The sequence below is a fragment of the Panthera uncia genome (genome assembly GCF_023721935.1).
Source record: "Panthera uncia isolate 11264 chromosome B2 unlocalized genomic scaffold, Puncia_PCG_1.0 HiC_scaffold_24, whole genome shotgun sequence".
Classification (NCBI taxonomy): Eukaryota; Metazoa; Chordata; class Mammalia; order Carnivora; family Felidae; genus Panthera; species Panthera uncia.
Genome location: NW_026057580.1, coordinates 44,915,744 through 44,943,048, shown reverse-complemented (window position 1 = coordinate 44,943,048; position 27,305 = coordinate 44,915,744). Strand labels below are relative to the sequence as shown.

The 27,305-nt window shown below is 37.0% G+C and overlaps 1 protein-coding gene across 1 annotated transcript in view; it reads left to right on the top strand.

Moving 5' to 3' along the window:
* Nucleotides 1-27,305, top strand: part of SNAP91 (synaptosome associated protein 91) — a 146,849-nt gene that overhangs the window by 79,194 nt on the left and 40,350 nt on the right. Inside the window, exons 11-15 of the mRNA XM_049653957.1 lie at nt 1,318-1,345; nt 5,200-5,309; nt 7,413-7,531; nt 22,444-22,458; nt 22,605-22,772. Coding sequence (XP_049509914.1) covers nt 1,318-1,345; nt 5,200-5,309; nt 7,413-7,531; nt 22,444-22,458; nt 22,605-22,772 — 440 coding nt within the window. The remainder of the gene's footprint in view (nt 1-1,317; nt 1,346-5,199; nt 5,310-7,412; nt 7,532-22,443; nt 22,459-22,604; nt 22,773-27,305) is intronic.

Sequence of the window (27,305 nt, the reverse complement as noted above, 5' to 3'; positions counted from 1 at the left end):
TGTGTAAAGTGCTGGGGATATAAAGCAATGAGATGGATTCCCTTCCTTCAGAGAATTTAGCATCTAGTGGAAAAGACAGATAACTAAACAGACAAATAAGGTACAGTGTGGTAAGTGGGGTGATGGCTGGACAGAGACAGGAGCTTTTATTTATTTGCTTAATCCATGGGCTAATTAGAAGTGTCATTTAGTAATGGTGCTCATGGAGGAGCTTGGCAACCTGATTCTTTTGCCATTTATGGTATTTGTACTTAGGTTTGAGCATGATAATCTTTAAATAGCAGGTATTTGCAAATAAAGTTGAATATCAAAGTTATTAATGTGACATATAATAATACATTTCTTTTGCTGCATTCAATAAAACAAAAATTCATGATACTGTACAAAATTTCAGTTATTAAATCTCTGCTAATTTTGTGTTGCTAGTGCTACTTGTGATATTTCCTCTGTAGATGAGTAGAAAGCCACCCTGCCATCCTGAACGACTCTGACACTAGGCTTCCTATTGAAATATGTTTTTTCTTCACTTTGTTTTATTATTAATTTATTTTCCACCGACTTGGGTTGGTAAACAGTAAACTGTTAGAGGCAGCTGTTTCTGAAGCACTTTGATAGAGATCGTGTATAATAGTGCTAGCAGTAATCTCACTAAAAAATTTTTTTACTGCTTTCTAATTTTCTCACTCCTTTAGAAACGAGCATTGAGGTTACTGTTCTTTTTCAAGCTCCCACCACTTTGAACACGATAATGGGAATACTTTCCATAGATCGTTTTCACTAGAGCTGTGAACAAAACAAACTTCAGGAGTATACCATGTGGAAGTTGAGACACATTTCAGACACAGGGCTCATAGGGATTTTTTTAAAGTCTAGTGTTACTTTTATGCATCACAATTGTGATTAAATGAATCACAGTGTACCTCAATGAGTTTTCTAACTTTTTAAAATAGTACACCAGAGGGTTTTTTTTTTTTTTAATTCTGTAAAGCACTATATTCCCCAAGTCTTGGCAACATTTTTAAAATTCCAGTTTTATTTTTGATGGACACAGGCAATAATGATCAACTCAAGTTGCTAGAGATACACACAAAAAAACTTAAGTTTAAGAATCTCTAGTACCTGAAATTGAGTGGGTGGAAAATATTGAAAGAGGATGTCATAATTGAATGAAAGAAAAATTATTTTTTAAAAAATAGTTTGTCCATTACTAAAACATCTGCATATAAACGAGTTAGTACTTGACCAAGCGTTACCGAACTTAATTGCTTCTACAAATTTATTCACGTATATTCAGGGGTTTTTTTGGTTGCCTTTTAGATCTGGTGCTCCCTCTCCATTAAGTAAGGTAAGTTTGCTCTTTCTTTTGTTTTGACCATTTTAGCAATTTTTGAGTGTACAGTTCACTGGTATTAACATTCACTTTGTTGTGCAACTGTCGCTGTCATCCCGTTTCCAGAACTTTTTTCATCCAAACTGAAGCTACACTTTCAACACTAATTCTACATCCTTTTCCTCAGCCCCAGGCAACCCCCGTTCTACTTTCTGTCTCTGTGAATTTGACTACTCTAGGTACCTCAAATAAGTGGACTTATCCAGTGTCTGACTTTTTTTGACTGACTTATTTTCCTTAGCATAATATCTTGGGGAATTTATTTATGCTGTAGCATATGTCAGAATTTCCTTCCATTTTAAGTCTGAGTAACATTCCGCTCTATGTGTATACCACATTTTCTTCATCCATCCGTCAGCGGTCACTTGGGTTGCCTCCATTTTTTGGCTGTTGTATGTACATGTTCCTTTCATCAAAAACCAAAAAATAAAATCACCATGATCCGGAAATTCCAGTTTTGAATATATACATACTGAAAGAAGTGAAAGGAGAAAGTCAAACAGGTACCTGTCCTCATGGGTCCTCTATTAGGACTAGGTTTTGTTTTTTTTTTTTAAGTAGGATAAATTTTCATAGTTCTGTATTTCAACTGAAAATAAATGTAACATTTTACTAGTTACAAAGCACATGCATGCTCTGCATCACAGCCCTGTGAGATAAATAAAGCACATGATTTTATACGTGTTTGGTTTAAAAAGTCAATTGTAGTTGGGTGTCTTTCTGCAAGCATGCTTTTTAGGCAGTCTACTATAATAATTTTAATAATTCTTTCACCTCCCTCTTTTTTGGTATATTGGAGGACACGATTGGGATTATCAATGACAATAGTATTTTTTTCCCCTAGTTCACAGCTGCCATTGTACTTTTCGGGAAAAAAATGTAATAAATGTACTCTTTCATCTATGACAGATTTCCATTATGTGATTGCTGTTATTACAGACATGAAGGATATCATTATGACTGCAGTGGTAGTTCCCATACACCCTGTACTGTGTCAGTACCGGGCTGGCTGCCTAAGATTCCCTCAGGCAGCTCAAACAAAAGGATCCCTGGTGATTGTGTTATACAACCAGGTTTAAAATCATTATGTCTATGTGAAAAGTCACAATGTATGACTGCAGAGTAGAGTGTGGTAAAAATTATGGCATCATTTGGGATGATGTCTCCACATTTTGGCCAAATGAAATTTAATTGGTATTTTCTTTTTGTAATAACAGGATTATTCTGGTTCTGTTTCCCTAGCTCTCTCATTTCTTCAGAGCTTATAGTTACAAGGCAGTTTTTAATGGGTCTTTGAAGACCTTCATTTCTGCTTTTATGTTGGTAGAGTCATTGTCATCATTAAGTTCTCAGTGGTATTTTCATAAACATCACTTTCCAAACTTATTTGCATGTATTGGTTTAAAAAACACTAATTTCTTTTAGAGGAGTTGTCAGTATCCACAATGGATGACCTACAAATTAAATTTTGTTATTCCTTTATATTCCCTTGATAATATTTCATGTTCCATTTGAAAACTTTTAATTTTTGGTGCAGAGAAAGGCTTGAGTTAACCTTTTCTGAGCAACAATATCCATACTCGTGTGTTTGTCTTTCTTGACTGCTGAATGCTTAGCACTTGTGTAGCTATTGAATTGTGACTTCTTGATTCATGGACAGATAGTATCAGACAAATACTGTTTAAGTCTAAAACCCCTAAACATTATCTCCTCAGTCCTTTTTCTAAAAATTTATTCTTATTAAAGCTTTCTTTTTAAAATTTTTTTTAAATGTTTATTTTTGAGAGACAGAGCAAGCAAGCTAGAGAGGAGCAGAGAGAGGGGGGACAGATGATCTGAAGTGGGTTCTGTGCTGACAGCAGCAAGCCCGACATGGGGTTCAAACCCACAAACAATGAGACCATGACCTGAGTTGCAGTCAGACACTCAACTGACTGAGCACCCTGCCCCCACTGCCCCTAAAGCTTTCTTTAAATTTGGTCTATTTGAAATTAGATATCCATTTACAGCAGTATCTGATAGCCCTTGGTTGGTCTTAGTCTTCATGTGTTTTACTTGCTATTATATAACATTTCCACTTATAGAAGTAAGTATTGGTGGGCTGGTTTGAGATGTTCTATTAATATTTCCCTTGTAGATACATGGAGAATTAAATATAGCAAATAAAGAGAAATGGAATTAACAAAATTCTCAACAAAATTTTTTATTTTTAATATTAACTGACTATTAACTCTTTAAAAATCAGTCCAGGGAGGGACACCTGGGTGGCTCAGTCAGTTGAGTGTCCAACCTTGGCTTGGATCATGATTTCACAGTTTGTGGGTTCGAGCCCGGCATCGGGCTCTGTGCTGACAGCTCAGAGCCTGGAGCCTGCTTCAGATTCTGTGTCTCCATCTCTCTGTGCCCCTCCCCTGCTCACTCACACTCACTCTCTCTCTCTCTCTCTCTCTCTCTCTCAACAATAAATAAACATTAAAAAACATTTTTAAAAAAATCAGTCCAGGGCACCTGGGTGGCTCAGTCGGTTGAGTGTCTGACTTCAGTTCAGGTCATGATCTCACCATTCATGAGTTCGAGCCCTGCATCAGGCTCTGTGCTGACAGCTCAGAGCCTGGAGCCTGCCTTAGATTCTGTCTCTCCCTCTCTCTTTGCCCCTACCCTGCTTGTTTTCTCTCTCTCTTCCTCCCTCCCTCTCAAAAATAAGTAAAAAATATTTAATAAAAAAATAAGTCCAGTGCAGGGCACCTGGGTGGTTCGGTAGGTTGAGCATCTGACTCTGGATTTTGGCTCAGGTCCCAATCTAACAGTTGTGAGATGGAGCCCTCTTTCGGGCTCCACAGTGAGCATGGAGCCTACTTGGGATTCTTTCTCTCCTCTCTCTGCCCCTCCCCCACTTGCAAATGCACACTCTCCCTCTCTCTCAAAAATAAACATTTTTAGGGGCGCCTGGGTGGCTCAATCAGTTAAGCATCCGACTTCGGCTCAGGTCACGATCTCATGGTTCGTGGGTTCTAGCCCCACATCAGGCTCTGTGCTGACAGCTCAGAGCCTGGAGCCTGTTTCAGATTCTGTGTCTCCCTCTCTCTCTGCCCCTCCCCCACTCATGCTCTGTCTTCCTCTGTCTCAAAAATAAATAAACATTAAAAAAATTTTTTTTAAATAAATAAACAATTTTAAAAATAATAAATAAACCAGTCCAGGACAGTAAGTGTTAGGTTGTATTTTACTTTTTTAGTTTTATCTTTGTCACATTAGGGACTGGATATAGTCAAGACACCCTTAAGCTGTCAGTGGCTTGAATCTTGTTTATGAATTGTTCTTTGCCATCTGTGAATTATTTTGAAAGTTAGATTTCTAGAATTTAAAGGCATCTGAGAAGACTTTATATGAAGTCTGATTAAGATGTGAAGGAAAAAGAATGGGCTTGGTTTTATAGCAATTATTACAATTGATAATTTTTTTTCACTTTTAGCAGCTAGTGAGATCTTTCCTGCTAATTTTATGTTTAGGAAATATCATTTAGCCTTGATTTTAAATACATGACTAGAAGTCATTGCAATATTAAGCCAAATATTTTCAACATAATTTTATATAAACTACATTTAACTTTTAAAATTTGAAACCTGTTTTGTCCAATATTGATTGCTTATTATAATTCTCAGTTTCAAATTTTCTTGAGTTTTTCCCTCCCACAGGGCATTACCCAAAAATTGCCGTGAATGTCATAGGTCTGCAGAGTTGAAGTCCTGTTGCTCTGTGTCCTTTAGATTCTCATTTGACTAGAGTCTGTTGTGCATCTTCACTTTCAGTCTTCTCCAGCCACAACCGTTACGTCTCCCAATTCTACACCAGCTAAAACGATCGATACATCCCCACCAGTTGATTTATTTGCAACTGCATCTGCGGCTGTCCCCGTCAGGTTAGTTAATGAGCATGTAGTGAACTGTTTATTAATATTTTCATTAGGTTTTTGTTTTATTTTTGTGTGCTGAACCGCCATGTTTTCGCAAAATGAAATCTAGTCCTAGTAACATGATAGTTCGGGCTATTTTTAGGTTCACAAAATAAGTCCTTTGACATTTTAGTCACTTCCCTAGGCCTAGACTCTGAAAGCATCAGAGAGACCTAAGCTGTGGAAATCATCTTCTTGCTCATACATTTAGGAAAAGAGGTAGAATAATGGTACACACACTTAAATGATACGGAAAATGCTTTCTGAAATTACCCTCATCTTGTGTGAAATTTAAAGGGTGTCTTAAGGTGCTTTAAAACAAAACAAAACAAAACCTTGCAAGTGTGGGCCAGTTAGCTGGTACTTATGAGGAACTCAGACACTGGTGGTAGGAAGAGACCATCAGGATCTTCCTAATCAGCTTTTATAGCACCTAAATGTCCTAACAGTAGTGAGAAAAGTGGGGATGACTATGCACTGTGTACAAATCTCAGGGCTGCTTACAATGAAGCCCCAACTCAAAGAGGCCTCCTCAAATCATAATTTTAGGTCACTTTTGTTTGGTTGTTGCCTTGAGAGGATTGATAGTATCTGTGACTTATTATGGATGCCCTATATTTGGAGACCTGAATTTTGAACTAAGCAATAAACCCACATAAGGTACCCATGTTAACTATGTGTGTTACCCCCTGCTTGCTTAGTTCTGCTTTTTATAATCACAGACTTGGTAAAACCAAGTCCTTTTTGCATCTGTACTAAGATAAATTGCTTCTTATAAAAGCTTTGGTTCAGGTCTTAATGATAAATATGTTTCCCTATCCTGGCTCTTAGACCAGTTATATTTATGAAGTGAATATCAAAATTAGGCACGTTTCATGTGCTTTGAGAAAAAAAAATATGTCGAGGAATCCTGTCTTCGAAAGAATATCACTTGAAAATCTAGTATGTGAAAAAGATAAAGAGGGAACTGCTATTTATGAGGAAGGGTGGGGAATCTGGCACCCTGGTGGATTGGTACCTGGTCTGGTAACCTCTAGAGCAGTGGGTTTCAAACCCGAATGAAACACCTGGGACCATGTTAAAATGAAGATTCTGATATAGCAGGTAAGAGGTGAGACTAAGACTTTATGCTTCTAACAGTGTCTCAGGATGTTACTGGCTTAAAGACCACACTTTGAATAGCAAAGCTCTAGGCTCCTCCTTGGAACTTCTACAGATGGAGGAGCTTTGTAAAGCACAGTGCCAACCGAATGAGAATAAAAAATACAGAAGTAAATTTTAGATGAGGCTTCTTATAGGCAAACTTGATATGTTGTAGTTTAACTTAGAAAAAGGTATTATTTTTATTTTATTTTATTTTATTTCATTTCATTTATTTTATTGTTAGTAATTATTCATTTTAATATTCTTTGCTTTCTAAATTCTTAAGACAAAATTTTTTTCCATATAAAACAATTTAGAAAATAGAGAAAAGGAAAAATGATTCATGATTCTTACTCTAATACCTTTAATATTTGGAGTACACTTCCTTTTATCACACTCATAACCAGCACTTCACATGCTACCCCGTGGACATTAACATATTTAATAAAATTCCCCCTTAATTTGAGGCATTTAGGTTTTCTCCTTTAATTTCTGCTTTATGATTTGTTGAGTGACCCATTGACTGAGGTTTGGTTTACCTGTGTTATTGCATATAAAACAAGAGTTGGCAAACTATGTCCTGTGGGTGAAATCTAGCCCGCTGTTTTTATAAATGAAGTTTTATTGGAACAAAGGCACATTCATTTGTTTATGTATTGTCTGTGTCTTATTTCATGCTACACTGTCAGAATGGCATAGGGATAGACCATCTAGCTCACAAACCTAAAAAACTTCAGCTTCTGGTCCTTTTCAAACTAGTTTACCAAGCCTTGGTATTGAAGAACATGTGCTGTACTTTCCAAAATACTCTTCTGTTACTGGATTTAAAATATCCAAAATCTTTCATGGTTTCTGCATCAGTATTTAAAAGCATCTTCACATTATAAAATTTTAAAATCTGATGTTCAAGTTGCGTTCTCCTTTCAGCACTTCTAAACCATCTAGTGATCTTCTGGACCTCCAGCCAGACTTTTCTTCCGGAGGGGCAGCAGCAGCCACGGCACCAGCACCAGCACCACCTTCTGGAGGAGCCACTGCGTGGGGAGGTGAGTGAAACCAGACAGCCGTGTCGTCTTTCTGTTTAGTTGTTTTTACTCAGGCTGTTACTGTTATACTTACCTTTAGTTACCCAAAATGTTGCTAGGAACTTAGAAAATGCCAAGAATGGCATCTATCGATTTAAGTATACATTGAGGGAGACAGAAAAAGTACCTATAGTACAGTTAAAATGTTCAGGTAGTCCTATGGTTTTTATTTTAAGAGTTGGAAAAAGGCAGTATTTTTCTTTGCTATTCTAAACCTCTGATTATTTTGGGGGGCACCTGCTGGCTCAGTCAGTTAAGCATCTGACTCTTGGTTTCGGCTCAGGTCATGATCTCATGGTTTGTGGGTTTGAGTCCCATGCTGGGCTCTGCACTGACACTGTAGAACCTGCTTAGGATTCTCTCTCTCACTTTCTATCTTCACCTTCCCTGCTCACACTCTCACAAATAAGTAAATAAACTTTAAAAATAAAATAAAATTCTAATTATTTTTAATAATTGTTTTCTAGAAATTCAGGCATTAGAGAATTGGGTATTCCCATGAACAGCACTTTTAATTTGTTCATGTGTAACCTCCTTCCTGGATTACTTTTATACCCACATTGGTTTTAATTCATAGTGGATTTGACTTCAGCCAGTTGAAATCTGGGATAGATAGATTCTTGTTTGTGCCAGAAAAGATCCATGCTAAACTAACGGAGAAGAAATTCACCTAAGTGCTTGATTCCCATTTTATTCATGAATTGTAGAAAAATTAAACTTTTGTAAGTATTTGATTAAAAAGCAAATTAAATAATGAAAAATAAGTTAATTACTGCATAATTCTTAGTGCTGCACAGAGTTGGTTTTGAATACCTTGCACTATTGCACCAAACTATCAAAATAATTTTTTTAAGTTTAAAAGTGATTCGTACAACTATAGGAACAACACAGAGGGAATAACATAAGTAATGTAGTGTAACAGGAGGTGCCCCATCATAGCTCCCCACACACAGAAAAAGTAATTTGGCAACCATCCATGAACAAAATGCCTTTGTGGGAGCTTCGGGATCCAGGTAGGAGGTTGCAAAACCCCACTGGAGCCTAATACCAAGGGAGGTTGTTTTAAGAAGGCAGGCCTACGCCCACATAGGGGGCTCACCACCCTTCCTCCTGGCTACAGACCTGGAAACACCACCATGCCTCTGTGGACACATTTACAGTCCTGTTTGGCATTGGTCCTGCCATCAGCAACATCAGCAAAGGGACCTAGGAGGAGCCATGCTTGCCCTTGCCTCGGGTAACACGTCTGCTGACCTTGGTCTCAGCTGTCGATTCTGAAATGGCCTGTGACCCAGCTCCAGACTCTCTCAGTCATGGTCTGGGTGCAGTCCTGCCTGCACAGGAATCCAGCAAGAGACACACCTGTCTGTGCCCCCAGAGGCAGGCCCAGTGACCTTAGTCCAACCTCAGATCCTGAAGCAGTCCTGTGACTCAGCTCCAGATCTGCCCCGCATAAGGGAGCATTCCTGCCCATGCAGGGACCCTATGGGAGACAAGCCCATCTGTGTCCCTAGAGGCGGACCTGCCAACCTTGGTCCCAACCTTGGTCCCTTGCCCCCATGAGCAGCCCTATCATGTCCCAGCCCCACCCAGCTATGGTCCAGGAGTAGACCTGCCTGCCCAGGGACCCCGTTGGAGCCACACCTATCCATGCACTTGCCATCTTTGGACTCAACTGCAGACCCTAAAGTGGACCCTTGTCCCAGTTCCAGCACTACTGACCAAGGTCCTGAAGGTCCACTCAGGGATGAGGCAGAATCGGAACCCATCCAAGCCCCTGGCAAGAGGCCCACCAACCATGGACATCATAGTATACCCAGCAGGTAGCCACATGACCCAGCTCCAACTCCACTCACCTGTGATTCTGTTCTGATACTCTAGGCAATGTCATTAGCCCAGAGCAGGTGAAAGTCTTTACCTGCCAAAATGAGTCCTTGGAAGAGCTGTTTACTTCTTTAAATTCACAAACACCGACACAAGACTACATGGATCATAAAGAATCAGGGAAACAAACATGATACCACTAAAGGAAACTAGTAGCATTCTTAATAACTAACCCTGAAGAAATGGAGATTTATGAATTGCCCGACAAAGAATTAAAAGTAATCATCTTAAAGAAGCTCAGTGAGATGCAAGAGAACACAAATAGACAACAAAACAAATCAAGAAGACAATACATGAATAAAATGAGAAGTTTAATAAAGAGATAGAGGCCATAAGAAAACCAAAGAAAAATCCTGGAGCTATAGAATATAATGACAGAACTGAAAAACTCAATAGAGAGCTTCAACAGCAGACTTAATCAGACAAAATAAAGAATCAGCAAACTCAAAGATAATTATAAGATAGCAGTTAGAAGAACAAGAAGGAAAAAGAGTGAAGAAGGCATATGGGACCTATAGATGCTATCAAATGAATGAATACATGCATTGAGGGAGTCCCAGAATTAAAAGACAGAAAAAGAGGGGCAGAAAGGTTATTTAAGGAAATAATGACTAAAAACTTCCCAAATCATATGGACATGGGTATGGATATTCATATTCATGAAGTTCAAAAGTCCCCAAGCAAGATCAACCCAAAGAAGACACAATATAATTAAATTGGCAAACATCAAAGATGAAAAGAAAAACCTAAGAACAGCAAGAGAAAAGCTACTTGTCACATAGAAAAGAACCCTGATAAGGCTATCAGCACATTTTTTCAGCAGAAACTTTGCATGTCAGGAGTAAGTAGGATGATATACTCAGAGTGCTGAAAGAAGGGGGAGTAAAAAACTTCAGCCAAGAGTACTATACCCAGCAAAGTAAAAAGATCAACCCATCAAGATGATATAACAGTTGTAAATATATATACACCAAACATTGTAATACCTAAATATATAAAACAAATATTAACAGAACCAAGGGGAGAAATAGCCATATTGTAACAATAGAGGACTTTATTATGCCACTTTCAACAATGGATAAATAATCTAGGCAGGAAATCAATAAAGAAATAGTAGGTTTGATAACACCTTACTCCAAATGGGCTCAACAAATATATACAGAACATTCCATCCAACGCAGAAGAATATACATTCTTCTCAAGCACATATGGAACACTCTCCAGGATAGATCATAAGTTATGACACTTACCAAATATTAACAAATTAAAGAAGATAGAAGTCATATTGCTAACCTCAGTGATAGAAACTAGAAATTAGTAACAGAAGGAAAATTGGAACATTCACAAATATGTGGAGATAAACAATATACTCCTGGACAACCATTGGGTCAAAGAAGAAATCAGAAAGAAATCAGAAAATATCTTGAAACAGATGAAAATGGAAACATACCAACACATATAGGATTCTACAAAAGCAATTCTCAGAGAAATGTTTATAGTGTTAAATGCCTACATTAAGAAAAAGAAACATCTCAAATAAACTATATAGCTTTATGCCTCAAGGAACTAGAAAAAAGAACAAACTAATCCCAAAGTTAGCAGAAGAAAGGAAATAATAAAGATTAGAGCAGAAATAAATGAATAGAAATTAGGAAGACCATAGAAAAGGTCAGTGAAACTAAGAATTGATTTTTTTGAATAAACAAAATGACAAACTTTTAACTAGACTCACCAAGAAAAAAGCAAGGATTCAAAAATGAAATAATAAATGAAAAAGGAAACATTACGGCTGATATTGTAAAACTACAAAGGGCCATGAGAGACTATGAACAATTATATGCCATCATATTGGATAACCTAGAAGAAATGAATAAATACCTAGAAACATATAATTGACTGAGACAGAACCATGAAGAAATAGAAAATCTGAAAAAATTCACAATGAGCGAGGAAATTGAAGCATGAGTCAAAAATTCCCAACAAAGAAAAACACATGATAGCTTCACAAGTGAATTCTACCATTTCAACAAGAATAAATGTCATTACTTCTCTCACTCCTCAAAAAAATTGATATGGAGGCAACACTTTCAAACTCATTTTTTGAAGCCAGCATTATCCGCAGACCAAAGCCAGATGAGGACCCTCCAAGAAAAGGAAATTACAGGCCAATAATCTTGATGAACAAAAACACAAAAATGCTCGACAAAATATTAGCAAACCAAATTCAGTAGCACATTAGAAGGATCATGCACCATGATCAAGTGGAATTTATCCCTGGAATGCAAGGATGGTTCACTATATGCAAATCACTAAACATGGTACATGGAAATCATATGATTTCAGTAGATGCAGAAGAAGCATCTAACAAAATTCAACATCCTTTCATGATAAAAACTCTTAACAAATTGTATGTAGAAGGAATGTACCTCAACATTACAAAGGCCTTATATGATGTGCCCACAGCTAACATCATAGTGGTAAAGCTGAAACTTTTTCCCTTAAGATTAGGGACAAGGCAAAGATGACCACTCTCCACTTCTATTCAGTGTAGTGCTGGAAGTCTTGGCCGGAGCAGTTAGGCAAGAAAAAGAAATAAAAGGCATCCAAAAAGGAAAGGAAGAAGCAAAATCGTCTCTGCAGATGACATAATCTTGTATGTAGAAAACCCTACAGACTCCACCAAAAAACCGTTAGAACTAATAAATGAATTCAGTAAAGTTGCAGGATACACAGGCAACATACAAAAATCAGTTACATTTCTATACACTAACAACAAACTATCTGAAAAAGAAATAAAGAGGACAATCCCATTTACAGTGGCATCAAAGGAATGGAATACTTAGGAATAAATTTTCATCAAGGACATGAAAGATCTTATACACTGAAGTGCTGTGAACATTGATAAAAGAAATTGAAGAAAACACAAATAAATGGAAAGATATTCTGTATTCAGGGATTGGAAGAATTAATATTGTTAAAATGTCCACATTACCTTTTTTTAACCCCTTCTAAGATTTTATTTAAATTCAAGTTAATATATAGTGTAGTATTGGTTACAGGGGTAGAATTTAGTGATTCGTCACTTACATACAACACCTAGTGCTCAACACAAGTGCCCTCTCTAATGCCCATCACTCATTTAGCCCATCCTTCCACCCACTGCCCCTCCAGCAACCCTCAGTTTGTTCTCTGTAGTTAAGAGTCTCTTATGGTTTGCCTCCCTCTCTCTTTTTATCTTATTTTATTTTTCCTTTTTTTCCACCTATGTTCCTCTGTTTTGTTTCTTAAATTCCACATATGAGTAAAATCATATGGTATTTGTCTTTCTCTGACTTATTTCACTTTGCATAGTACACTCTAGCTCCATCCACATTGTTGAAAATAGAAAGATTTCCTTTTTTGATGGCTGAGTAATATTCCATTTTACACACACACACACACACACACACACACACACACACACCCCACATCTTTATCCACTCATCAGTCAATGGACATTTGGGCTCTTTCCATAATTTGGTTATCGTTGATAATGCTGCTATAAACATTGGGGTGTATGTGCCCCTTTGAATCAGTATTTTTGTATCCTTTAGGTAAATTCACACACATATAGTCAATTACCAGGAATACACAACAGGCAATTGCTGGGTCATAGGGTAGTGCTATTTTTAACTTTTTGAGGAACCTCCATAATGTTTTCTAGAGTGGCTGCATTCCCACCAACAGTGTAATAGGGTTCCCCTTTCTCCACATCCTCACCAATATCCTGGCTAATTCTGACAGGTGTGAGGCGGTATCTCATTGTGGTTTTGATTTGAATTTCCCTGATAATGACTTATGTTGAGCATTTTTTCATGTGTGTTAGGCATTTGTATGTCTTCTTTGTAGAAATGTCTGTTCATGTCTTCTGAACTAGGTTATTTATTTTTGGGTGTTGAGTTTGATAAGTTCTTTATAGATTTTGGACACTAGCCCTTTATCAGATATGTTATTTGTAAATATCTTCTCCTATTCTGTAGGTTGCCTTTTAGTTTTGTTGATTGTTTCCTTCACTATGTAGAAGGTTTTTATCTTGATGATGTCCCAATAGCTCATTTTTGCTTTCGTCTTTTTTCCATTGCGTATTCTTTCCTGCTTTGTCAAAGATTAGTTGACCATACAGCTGTGAGTGCATTTCTGGGTTCTCTATTCTGTTCCATTGCTCTGTGTGTCTGTTTTTGTGCCAGTTCCATACTGTCTTGGTGATTACACCTTTGTAATACAGCTTGAAGTCCAGAATTGTGATGCCTCTCACTTTGCTTTTATTTTTCAACATTACTTTGGCTATTTGGGGTCTTTTCTGGTTCCATACAAACTTTAGAATTGTTTGTTCTAGATCTTTGAAAAATGCTCATGTTATTTTGGTAGGGATTGCATTGAATGTGTAGATTTCTTTGAGGGGCGCCTGGGTGGCTCGGTCGGTTAAGCGTCCGACTAAGGCTCGGGTCATGATCTCGCGGTCCGTGAGTTCGAGCCCCGCGTCGGGCTCTGTGCTGACAGCTCAGAGCCTGGAGCCTGTTTCGGATTCTACGTCTCCCTCTCTCTGACCCTCCCCCGTTCATGCTCTGTCTCTCTCTGTCTCAAAAATAAATAAACGTTAAAAAAAATTAAAAAAAAAAAGAATCTTTGAGTAGTATAGACATTTTAACAATATTTGCTCTTCCAATCCATGAGCACAGAATGTTTTTCCATTTCTTTGTGCCTTCCTCAATATCTTTCACAAGTGTTCTATAGTTTTCAGAGTACAGATCTTTTACCTCTTTGGTTAGATTTATTCCTAAGTATCTTATGGTTTTTGATGCAAAAATATCCATATTACTTACAGTGATCTATAGATTTAGTACAATCCCTAGAAAAACTGCAATGGCATTTTCCCATAAATATAAAATAATCCTGTTATTTGTACAGACCACAAAAGACCCCAAGCAGCCACAGCAGTGTTGAGAAAGAACAAAACTGAATGCATCCAACTTCCTGATTTCAAACTATAGTGCAAAGCTATAGTAATCAAAATAGTGTGTTACTGTTATAAAAACAAACCCCTTCACCAACAGAACAGAGATCCCAGAAGTAAATTCACACACATACAGTCAATTACCAGGAATACACAACAGGGAAAGGATAGTCTCTAATAACTGGTGTTGGGGAAACTGAATATCCACATGCAAAGGAATAAAATTGGAACTTTATTTTATACCATACAGAAAAATTAACTCAAATGCATTAACAACTTAAATATAAGACCTGAAACCATAAAAAACCCCACAGGAAAACAGAAAAATCTTTCCAACATTGGTCTTAGCAATTATTTTTTTTTTGTATATGACACCAAAACGTAGGCAACAAAAGCAAACATAAGTAGGACTGTGTCAAACTAGAACACTTCTGCACAGCAAAAGAAACAATCAGTAAAATGAAAATGCAACTTCCAGAATGGGAGAAAATATTTGCAAACCATGTATCTAATAAGGAGTTAATATCCAAAATATGTAAGGACTCAATTCAATCGCAAAAAAACAAATAACTTGATTTAAAAATGGGGAAAGGTCCTGAATAGACATTTTTCCAAAGAAAACATATAGATGACCAATAGATATATGGAAAGGTGTTCATTATCACTAATCATCAGGAAAATGCAAATCAAAAGCACAATATTATATCAGCTCACACCTGTTGGAATGGCTATACCAAAAAGAGGTAACAAGTACTGATGAGGATATGGAAAAAAGGGGACCCTATACACTTTGGGAGTGCAAATTGGTATAGCTGTTATGGAAAACAGTAGAGAGCTTCGTCAAAAAATTTAAAAAATAGGACTACCACATGATTTACTAATTTCACTTCTGGATGGATACACACACACACACACACACACACACACGCACGCACACACATATCAGAGAGGTCATCTGCACTCCCATATTCATTGCAGCAATATACAGAATAGCCAAAATATAGAAATAACCTAAATGTCTGTCAGTGGACAAATAGAGAAGGAAAATGTGTTTTATATATGAATAAATGTAACTATATATATATATATTCATTCATTCATATATATATTCATTCATATATGTATTCATTCATATATATATTCATTCATATATATATTCATTCATATATATATATATTTCATATATATATATATATATATATATATATATATATATTCATTCATTCATTCAGTGGAATATTATTCCGCCCTAAAAGAGAAGGAAATCTTCCAATTTGCAAATACATGGATAAACATGGAAGACATTATGCTAAGTGAATAAGCCAGACACGGAGAGACAAATATGTATGATCTCACTCATTATGTGAAATCTAAAACAGTCAAATTCTCAGAAGGAGAAACTAGAATGATGGTTGGCAGGGGGTGGAGAGTAAGGCACAAAATGGGGAGACATTAATCAGAGGGTACAAATGGTCCATCGTAAGATGAGTAAGTTCTGGAGATCTAATGTGTAGCTGGTGACCATAGTTAATAATACTGTTATATACTTGAAATTTGATAAGAGAGTAAATCTTAAATATTCTGACCACAAAAATAAAGGTAGTAACTAGCAGTTATGTGGGGTCATGGATGTGTTATGTCGATTGTAGTAATCATTTCACGAAATATATCAACTCATCACATTGTACATCTTAACTATATACCTCAATAAAGCTAGAGTGGGAGGGTGGAAGAAATAGCACAAGTGAGACATTAACTAGCTGATGAGGAAACCAGTAAAATGATAAATACAGTTCAGAGGACATTTCAAGGAACTTGGTATTTATTGGGATTTGAAAAGAAATGTTAGGGGCGCCTGGGTGGCTCAGTCGTTTAAGCGTCCGACTTCGGCTCAGGTCACGATCTTGCGGTATGTGAGTTCGAGCCCCGCGTCGGGCTCTGTGCTGACTGCTCAGAGCCTGGAGCCTGTTTCAGATTCTGTGTCTCCCTCTCTCTCTGACCCTCCCCTGTTCATGCTCTGTCTCTCTCTGTCTCAAAAATAAACGTTAAAAAAAAATTTAAAAAGAAAAAAATGTTAGAATAAGTTGACTAGGTTAGATACAAAATTAGTTAATGCCCAGTAGGTCAATAAAAGATCATATCTTGAGGTTATCTTCTTCTCCAAGACAGAATATAAAAATCACTTATCAACAAGATCTGTAACTTTTAATATATCATTTTAGAGTCAGAATCCTTAATTAACATTTAAATTCAAAGCCAAATGAAGTTACCTTCCCCAAGATAATTAAATAATCCTTGGGTGAGCTTGCTAAACAATGTGTCAGTATGACATCAGAGTAATGCTATAATCTCTGGATTGTATTTCCAAGTTGTTTTGGCAACAGAATAAACAACAGATAACCAGTCCTGCAATAAAATTGCTAATTATAAATATGAGCATTTTAAATATTGGTGTTTTCCCACTGAAAACATTAAACCTCCTGTGTTGAAATGTTCAACTCTTTTTTTTTTTTTAATGTTTATTTCTTAGAAGGAGGGAGGGAGAGAGAGAGAGAGAGAATGAGAATGAATGGGGAAGGGGCAGAAAGAGAGGGAGACAGAATCTGAAGTAGGCTCCAGGCTGTCATCACAGAACCTGATGCAGGGCTCAAACCCATGAACTGTGAGATCATGACCTGAGCCAAAGTCGGACATTTAACCGACTGAGCCACCCAGGTGCCCTTGAAATGTTCAACTCTTAAGCCTACAGCTATCAATTTTTTTAAATAAAATTGCTCTTTCAACTTCACTTAACTTTGTTAAATTTCAGTTGGTAAAAGGAAAATATTCTTGCTGAGATTTTATAAGGGCATTCTTCTGGTTCTCATGTTTTCATTCTGAGCTTCAAGTTTCAGAAATTTTTGATTATTTCAATTTACTAATTTTCATTACCACAGTATCTTATACAATTAATTGTGTTTTCTGGTTCATTTAAGAATGCTCCAAATCCATATCCTTAAATCAGACTTTCTATGTCATAAATTCTTGTAAATGGCTTTTAGAGAATTTTTATAATTTAAAACTTAGTGTTAATTATAATTTGTGGGGTTATACGAAAATTTTTCAGTTTTATATGAATATAATAACTCTTTAATTCTGTCAACTATTTAAATCAGTATGTATTCACACTGTTAATTTTCAGAACTTCTCAGACATTTATTTAGTGACTGAGTTAGAACTTTAATGAATAACCAGTGAAACCTTAAACCATCTCCTTTTACCTTATTCTTTGGCATGAAATTGAAGAGAAATTCTCCTTTTCTCTTTCTTTCTTTCTTTCTTTCTTTCTTTCTTTCTTTCTTTCTTTCTTTCTTTCTTTTTCCTTTTTTTTTCTTAAATTTTGCACCAAAAGAATGCCAAGTAAAAAGTAAAAGCTGGATGAGATCTTTTAAACTTGCACTGAAACAGTTTTATTCATTTCCATCTTCAAGCACTTTTTGCTAAGACACACAATACTGTAAAGAATAGGTTATAATAATCAATTTTATGAGACTACATTTCAGCCTTTACTTGTTAGAAATAAGTGACCATTGAGGACCAAAGCATTAAGATAGCAATGGATAAAGAAGAAAGCAGAATTGTGTGATTTTAGTCAGGAGGCTGTTCAGGAGGGACATGCAGTTTGTGCCTTGCTCAAAGGCAGAATGAGAGGGGCTAAAATCCAGCCCACTGTCTGCTATTCAAGCTGTGACCCTTTTCATCCTTGAAAAAGGGGTGCTTTTCTTTTCCTTATCTGCTGGCGCAGACGGAACACTTTTTATATAGTACAAAGCACCCTCCAGGCTAATAGAACCTTGGCTCAGGACTTGATGGTCACTTTTTGATAATTAGACATCATTAGTCTTCTGTCTCAAGAAAATGTCTATGACTACAGTATTTCATAGCAGTAGAAAAATCAGCTAGAGAGAAAAATACTAATAAATTCTCTAATTCCCAAGCAAAATAGTAAAAATAATAAGTCTTAAGACACTGAAGTAAACTTGCATAATATGAAATGGAGTAATATTAGTCATGTTCAGTTTGCATTTATCCTATAGATATGCCAGGGTAGTAGAACATGATGCTAAATTGTAACAAATATATTTTGGCTCATTTGACTAAGCAAAAATAAATAAATAAAATCACTTTCTCAGTCTTGTTCGATGAAATCAGGTCACTTCTATTATTAAAGCACATTTTAATTTTGTATAACCAGACAGTAAAATACAAACTCTAAAACTCTTTTAGACCTATTTGGATATTTTTATCTGCCCATAATGCTAGTAAGAGGATTCACTTTCCAGCATCCATGGCCACTTCAGATGTTTAAGAATTTCTCTTGGAGGTTATACATACTGATAAATATTGGCATTTTAAGGGATATCTTGTAATGAGGGTATTTTTTTCTGTTGGTGTAAGAGACAACCAAATTTTAGCAAATTCATATTTTAGTAAACCTAAGTTAAATAATGCATACAAGATTTGCCTCTGTTGACCGATAGTGAGCATTTTTGACTGAAAGAAGATAGAGCTTTTTGTAATCCCTGCCTCTGGCCCCGTAATAAGGAGAGTGTTTTTCTCTTCATAATAAATTCATCTCTCAGCACAAACAAGTGAGTATGTATGTTGTATTTCTGTGTGTCTTAGAAGTGGGAAACAGATCATTACTTATTATAAATGTTTGAAGTGAAATTTCTAACTTTTTGAGAAATACAGAATTACTGCTAGGGTTTTATTAGAATTAAGAAACCTAATAGAAATTAATTACCAACGTGCATTTGAAGGCTCATCATTATTATGCAGTAATATGACTTTAATAGTTTTCATGGGGAATATTAGCCATAGTATAAGCAATTTTGGTGACCTATATTACCATTTACTTGCTAATTAAATCTGAGGGGCATATCTATGGGCTGTTTAGGAAACACAGAAAGATTTATAGAAGCTTTGAAATTCATATTTCTGTAATGAAAATTATAACTTGACTTAAATATTAGCTATTGCTATTGTTATCATTAACAAGCATTTGATACACTCCAGGCATGGGTGAGCACTTTAAATATATTAATGCATTTAATCTTTTACAGTAACCTGAGAAGTTTAGCTGCATATCACTGCAAAATACAGATTTCCTTGTTAATTCGGTTATAGTTCTGTTTCCTCAATTACAGTGAATATTTTCTAGTAATTTCCTTAGTTCAAAAAAATATGTCTGATTATGTAGTACTTGCAGTGAATTGAACTCTGCTGCTGTGGGTTTTGGGGCAAGGGTTTGTATAGTTTAATCCTTTATAAAAAGTGGTAGCTTTGAGAATAATAACTATTCCCATCATCCTAAAGTAGGGCTTTCTTTTATAGTAGGGAAAATTTTGCATAAAGCAATAAATAAGTAACATAAATTATATTTCCTCCAGAAAATTCAGATTTTAGAGACTAAAACCTGTGGCAAAAGTTTTCAGCATCAGTAATGCCCCAGTATGTTTAATCATCATAAATTTTCCTAGGAAATTTTACTCTCTATCTTTAATCATATTGCAAGCAGTCTTATAGCCCTCCATCTGAAAAAAACAGTAGTCACAAGCAAGGAACTAGTGTTTTAATCTTTTATAATTTTTTTTAAGGTTGTTTTTGTTTTTGGGGGTTTTTTTTGAGAGAGAGAGAGAGAGAGAATGAGAGCGCATGCACACAAACAGGGGAGGGGGCAGAGAGAGAGGAAGGAGAGAATCCCAAGCAGGCTCTGTACCCACCAGCAAGGAGCACAACACAGGGACTCGAACCCACAAACTGTGAGATTGTGACTTGAGCTGAAATCAAGAGTCGGACGTTTAACCGACTGAGCTGCTCAGGTCCTCCTTAATCTTTCATACTTTGAAAAAATATTTCTATTTCTCTCCTTCTAGTACACATAGATAGTCTTCTCCTTTATCACTTACCAAATGTACAAAATAAATTGCCCATTCCCTGTCATAGACAATCGCAGGTCTAGAAACTTAACATCACATGGCTCTTAGCCCTTCTAAGTCAGATTGCATCTTGAAATAGCCACTGATAAAACAAGGCTAGAGAGAGTCCCACCAATGCCAGGAGAATAGAGAACCAAGTCTTTCTGGCTTCTGATGACCCACTTTGGTTTCCAATTAAAATTTTAGGGTGTATGACTATTGAGTAACAGTTGTATTGGGCCTGATTCTACTGGTTTAAGGAATTATTGGAAGGACCTTCTTTTTCTCAGGATTTGGGACCTGATCACCTAACAGCCCCAAATCAGTATAGCTCCTCTTTGCTTGGTGTTCATTATGCATACATTCTAAAATTAAAAAACTGTTTCTAATGTGATGTACCCTGTATGTTATCATTTTCTAATGTAATGAAATGTATAAGATTTGGTTAGGTAGAGCCTTGATTACCTTAGTGTATCTGTAGAGTGCTTTATCTAATATTTATTGGGTTTGAAATTGCATAGTTAAATGAATATGATCATTTTTTTTTGAAAAAAAAAATTTAATGTTTATTTTTTGAGAGAAAGAGACAGAGCAGAAGTGGGGGAGGGGCAGCGAGGGAAGGAGACACAGAATCTGAAACAGGCTCCAGGCTCTGAGCTGTCAGCACAGAGCCTGACACGGGGCTTGAACCCATGGGCCATGAGATCATGACCTGACCTGAAGTCGGACACTTAACCGACTAAGCCACCCAGGCGCCCCAAATGAATGTGATAATTTTTAATGTCAAATTTATGTTTCTCAGTTTTTTTAAATGTCTTCTAGAACTTTTAGTTTATTGAGTTCTCATAATGTTTTTAAGCCTCTTAAAAAAATAGCTCACTAATGACTTCTGATAAAATGTCTTCATGATTAAAATAAATTTCCAGTAACATTCATGAACTCAAATATGAGCCCTGAGGCTTATCACATGACTGGGAGTATGCGCATACCATTGGACACTAAATGTTTAACCTAAAGTCATAGTATAGTTAAGAATTACCTCTCCCGGGCTTTTTATTTGGATCCCAACTGTAATCTCACTATTGAACACTAAGAAAGTATGTACCTCTGAAGGGAGTGCAGACCTCAGAAGGGCTGAAAAGTGTTAATGCTACACAATCTGTCACATTCATCTTAAAAATAATTCTCGGCGTGCCTTTGTGGCTCGGTTGGTTAGTGTCTGACTCTTGATTTCCACTAAGTTCATGATCTCATGATCTTGAGAGATCGAGCCCTGTGTCAGGCTCTACACTGATGTCTGTGGAGCCTTCTTGGGATTCTCTCTCTCCCTGCCCCTCTCCCACTCACATGTATAAACACACTCACTCTCTCAAAAAAAATCTGTTTTAAATAATAATTCTTATATGTTGTCACATAATGTCTATAAATGGAAAGATTATATATTGAATTGAAAAACCTCTGAGAGTGTGAAACTTATGAAGAAAAAAATCATGTAGTTTGAGGTTTTTTTTTTCCCTAACTCCTAAGCTTGCATTCAGTTCTTTGACTACGTGTGGTATGTTCTTCAGTCAGACTATAGCTATCATAAAGTCTCTCTTTATTCTGTGGTATTCTGGACTGAAGTGACACATCAGATACAGAGGATTAATAAAGTTCGATCAACTACAGTTTCTTCAGAATTGATATTTATCCTATAGTAAATCAGTCAAAGCAGATGAAATGATAAATCTGACAATAAATTGAGTTTGTCAAAGTTGTTTAGTGCTGACTTCAGGTAAGTGTCTTGACCTTGCTCTCTGTGTTCCCACCTATAAAATCGAAAGCATGGTCTAGAGGATCCCTACGGTCCCTTCCTGCTCAAACATTCCATGATAATAACAGATAATACATTAGTTTTTAATTACAAATGGTTCAGAAAGGTGCATAAAGCTAAAACATCTTCAGTTAGTACCTCGCCCTGCTCGGACGTTGGTGTGCTTGCGTGTTTCAGCTCTCTCTTATTTCTTCATACGCTGACACATAATGGACATCGATAGACCTTTTGGGAGAGGGTGAGTAAAGCTTTATTTTAAACTTCTGTTTTAAAAGAGACTTCTGTCTCTTCATCACTGTCCTTAATTTGATGATTTGGAGCCTGGTACATCTTTTGTCCTTTCCTCTTCCCTCCTGTTTGTTCTTTGTCTGTGGTACAACACAGATTCTCTGGCTGCAATTTCCTCTGTTCCCTCTGAAGCACAAATTTCAGACCCATTTGCACCAGAGCCTGCCCCTCCTACCACAACCGCTGAAATTGCAACTGCTTCAGCCTCTGCCTCAACTACTACAACTGTCACCGCTGTCACTGCTGATGTGGACCTCTTTGGAGGTTAGTCAGTCACATCACTGTTTTGTCCTTTTCCTTCCAGGTTTGGGAGTTGCCTTAGAGTTGAGGTGCTTAAAAATGTTCACGTGATAGGACAACATGTCAGAGTGTTTACTTTTTAAATGTTTCTTCATATATATTTATCAACACTAACTTTATCAATTTCATCTTCACTTAATTTTAGTAGCTTTAGAGCAAAGATTGCAATGCTTTAGGCCAGTGTGATGTTTCCAGTTTTTAAACGTCGGGATTTAAATTGCTGTTAGAACCCTTGTCCCATGTATGTCCCTGCCCTGCAGCATCTATGTGAGAGTGGTGCCAGGCCACTCTATCACATTTAGGTTTGGCTTCTTCACCACCTTCAAACTAGCTGAACGAATCATATTTGCAGAATATGGAAGGGGAAGTTCTGGCTTAAGTTATTTTTTAAGATTTGGAAAAAAAGTCATCCAAGAGTATTTCAGATTTGGAGGTCTCTGAAGAAAGTTTGGGGATACGCCCATTTTGTAACTGTAAGCTTGTTCTGTACAAGCAAAGAGTTGGATCATCTTTGGCCTTAGAACTTTGAGAGATCATTTGATACAACGCTCACATGCTGATTGAAACAGGTTTAGGTTAGACTTTGAAATGATCATCTGAAAATACACTTTATGTTCAGATGTAAATTCTGACAGAGTTGACTCACAGCTGTGAGCTTGCATCAGGTATCCTAGACTCTGGCGGTATAATATGCCTGGACCTTATGAACCGACCGAAGCCAGTGTGTTTACATATTCCCATCTGAGCGGTGCTAATGTCCACACCTGGAGAAGTGCTCATATCAAATACATGCATCGAATAGTGTTATATTCATCATAGTTTTGTGTTTCTTTGTTACCGTATAACTTTCCCGGGGCATTTTGAGAATATGGTAAAGAAATTGGAGGAAGCAAGTGATGGGGACAGCAGGACAGATTTGGCAGGCTCTCGTGGAGTTAATACATTCCCCTGGGAACATACACTTACTGGTCCGTCCCGCTGTGCCACCCACCATGCCCCAGTCTCTGAGGCTTGCCAACACTGTCTCGGACAGGAGCGCTCCGGTGGACACAGCACCGTTGCCATTGTTTCACACAAGGAAGTTGCCGCTGCTTGCAGCGCGGCCATTCCTGTTGCAGGAGAAACCTTTTTTTAAAGTGGGGGAAGGGGGTTTGCAGGCTCTTGCATATTTTATTGAAAGTAGTCAACCACTAGTGAAAGTTAGTTTTTCAGTTATTCCTCTATAACTTTGAGACCAAAAATTAAATTTTCAGCTTAAATTTGTAAAATGAACTTCTTCACACACCCCCTTCCCCCCTCCCCATTATTAGTATTGGGTATGGGTGGTTTCTCGTACGCTTATCTTTTCAGAAACACTTCAAGGAACATATGAGCAGGGCAGATAACTATTTTGTGCTTAAATATTTCTGCACCTTTAGCTGTTTAGATTTTTATTTTTCAATCCAATTGTAAGAAACTTAAGTGCCTTTAAGAAAACAGTCAACTCCATCTTGCTTCCTCCGTGGCTCTCTAGAATAGTAAAGCCTGATATAGTTCCTTGAAATAGTCTTTGTGCCATTATGCTGTTTGTGTTGATCATTTATGGCTGATTTTTCTACATTCATCAATCAGAAAAACCTGTATATTTGTAAATATTTTCATGGTTCTTTCTATCCTGAAATACCAATTTAAAAGACTAATACTGCAGAAAGTCATGTAACTTAATCCCAAAGAATGGGGCTCTCCTTGTGATTTTCCCAATATCCTTTCTAGTCATCTGGCTGTAGGTAAAGTGAGTACATCTGTAAATCTCATCATAATTATTTTTACTGATCTGGATAGCTCCATAAACTATCTCCTGACCTCTTAGCTGTAAAATCTCTACCTTTATGGCCAGGAGTCTACAGGTGTCACGGTTGCACAGTTTTCAGTGATATTCCCTAATTTCTTTCATGTTCTTTATTGATTTATAACGAATCATCTAGAGATGGGCCATGTTGTGTGGCCATTTTTTTTCTTACTTTGTGTCACTAAAATGGGCAAGTGGTAGAACTCTTAAATACAATAAGGGCACCAGATATTTTGTTACGTGATTTTAAAACATGCACTTTTGAGGTTTTATCTAGCTCATACAGCAGTATTAAGTAGATGTCTTTTTTTTTTAATTTTTTAATGTTTATTTATTTTGGAGAGAGACAGAGACAGAATGTGAGTGGGTTAGGGCCAGGGAGAGAGGGAGACATAGAATCTGAAGCAGGCTCCAGGCTCCGAGCTTGTCAGCACAGAGTCTGACATGGGGCTCGAACTCACGAACTGGGAGATCACGACCTGAGACAAAGTCGGGCACTCAACCAACTGAGCCACCCAGGCGCCCCAGTATTAAGTAGATGTCTTTAGAAATAAGTTAAAGAGATTTATTTCTGGGAAGTAGTTAATTGTTTAATTTCATGAATATTAAATATTAAAACATTGATATTTCTATGCACTCATAATAAATTTGAAAAACGGAAAATGTCTGATATTTTAAAATATTCACATTGATACCCCACATAACGTTTTAGTTATTTCAATGTAAGTCATTAAAAACATTTTCAGAAAATTATATTTACTAAACACTTTATTTTTTTTTTAATTTTTTAACATTTATTCATCTTTGAGAGACAGAAACAGAGTGTGAGTGGGGCAGGGGCAGAGAGAGAGGGAGACACAGAATCTGAAACAGGCTCCAGGCTCTGAGCTGTCAACACGGAGCCTCACGCAGGACTCGAACTCACTGTGAGATCATGACCTGAACTGAAGTCAGACGCTTAACTGACTGAGCCACCAAGTGCCCCACACTTTATTTTTTAAAGTGAACTTTTAAGGGGGAAGAAATGCTTTCTGTGATCATACAAGATAGTATTGTACTTTTAAAAATTAGTAAAATTTACAGATGTTGATAAAAATAAAAGACAGACTTTTCTAAAATATTCTATTTTTCACTTATGGATACTTTGCCAACAGCAGCATATTGTTTGTGACAACACAGGGTTTTTTTTTCCTGAGCACTCAAATGCTAATTGATACTAATTCCTCTACACATTCACCAGGGTACACTTTCAGTCACCTGTGTCAGTTTGGGAGCAAGCTTTCAGGAACATGTAGTCTGTGAGCATGAAACCAAGTGGCTGGAAAACCAGAGAACTTCCCTCACAAGCCTGCTCTCATTTGTGCAAGTTGGTTAACAAACTAAGTACTAAGTACTTAAATATAAGCACTTGAATCTAGATTTTGTGTAAGAGTCATAACCTGGGACCTTTGGGGAAGACTGGAATGGTGACTTTCAGGTTGTTGACAGTGATTAAAACCCCTGTCCAAGTAAGTGATTTAAAGATGGCTCATGGGACTGGAGAAGATGGGGAGAATTCAAGCTGGGAAAATGATAGCTATACGAAATTTTTAGAAAGGTAGTCACATGATAAAAAGTTTGAGAGAAAATTCTTCCTAGATTGCTAGAGGGAAAAAAAAAGACTGGTCCGTAGCAGTGGCTGGGAGACTGTTTTGCTGGGGAAGGCCTGGACTGGGTCCATAATTATAGAACAGCAGGAACATGCATTTCCAGGAAATAGCACGGGTTGAAAATAGCCAGTATGTAAAAATGAACTGCAAATGGGTAACAAGGGAAAGAGAACTTGATTAGAAAGAGCTTGAGTTTTCAAAACTGGAAGGTTAATACTGCCTTTGATAATGAAAGGAAACTAGGTAGTAAAACAAGTTTAATTTGTTTACAACAACAACAAAAAATTCTATTACCTCTCACAGCTTGAGGGCCAACTGAGCTCTGCTGGACAGTTCTCATTCATGGTCTCCTTCCTGGCTACAGTCGGGCTGGGGCTAGTGTTATTCAGGCAGTGGCTGGGGCTGCAGTCTTACTCGTGCACATCTCTGCCTTCTAGCCTGGGAAGACAGCCAATGGGACCTGGGGTAGCTGGGCTTCTATCTTTAAGAAAACCTCTGATGAGAATAAATGAGTTTATAATCTTTAATTTTCAGTAACAGGGGAAGCATTTAAAAGAGATACACATCTTGCTGGCAGGGAGGAAAAACCTCTTTTGAGGACATGGTTACAAATACGTGTTTCACCTGCTTACATGTAAGTGGTAACTGCAGAGGGAAGCCTGTAGATATTTATTTGACCCCCGTCCCCAACACTGACCTAACTGGTGTTTATTCCATCGGACAAACACGAAATAGTAGAATGTGTCATGGTTCATAACAGTGTGGCATAGTGGTTAACACAAAGCCTCTGTCATTTTATAGCCAGATGCTGACTCTACCATTCGCCTGCTGTGTGACCTTGGTCAAGTCACTCAGACTTTCCAAGCTTCCATTCTCTTATCTACAGAGTAAAGATAATAGAATCTACATCATGAGATAGTTACAGGAATTAAATTTAATAATGTCATAAAACATTTACACAGTGACTGGCACATGAACACTCACTAGGGACAGCTATCACTGTTTCTACTAGTTCTAGTA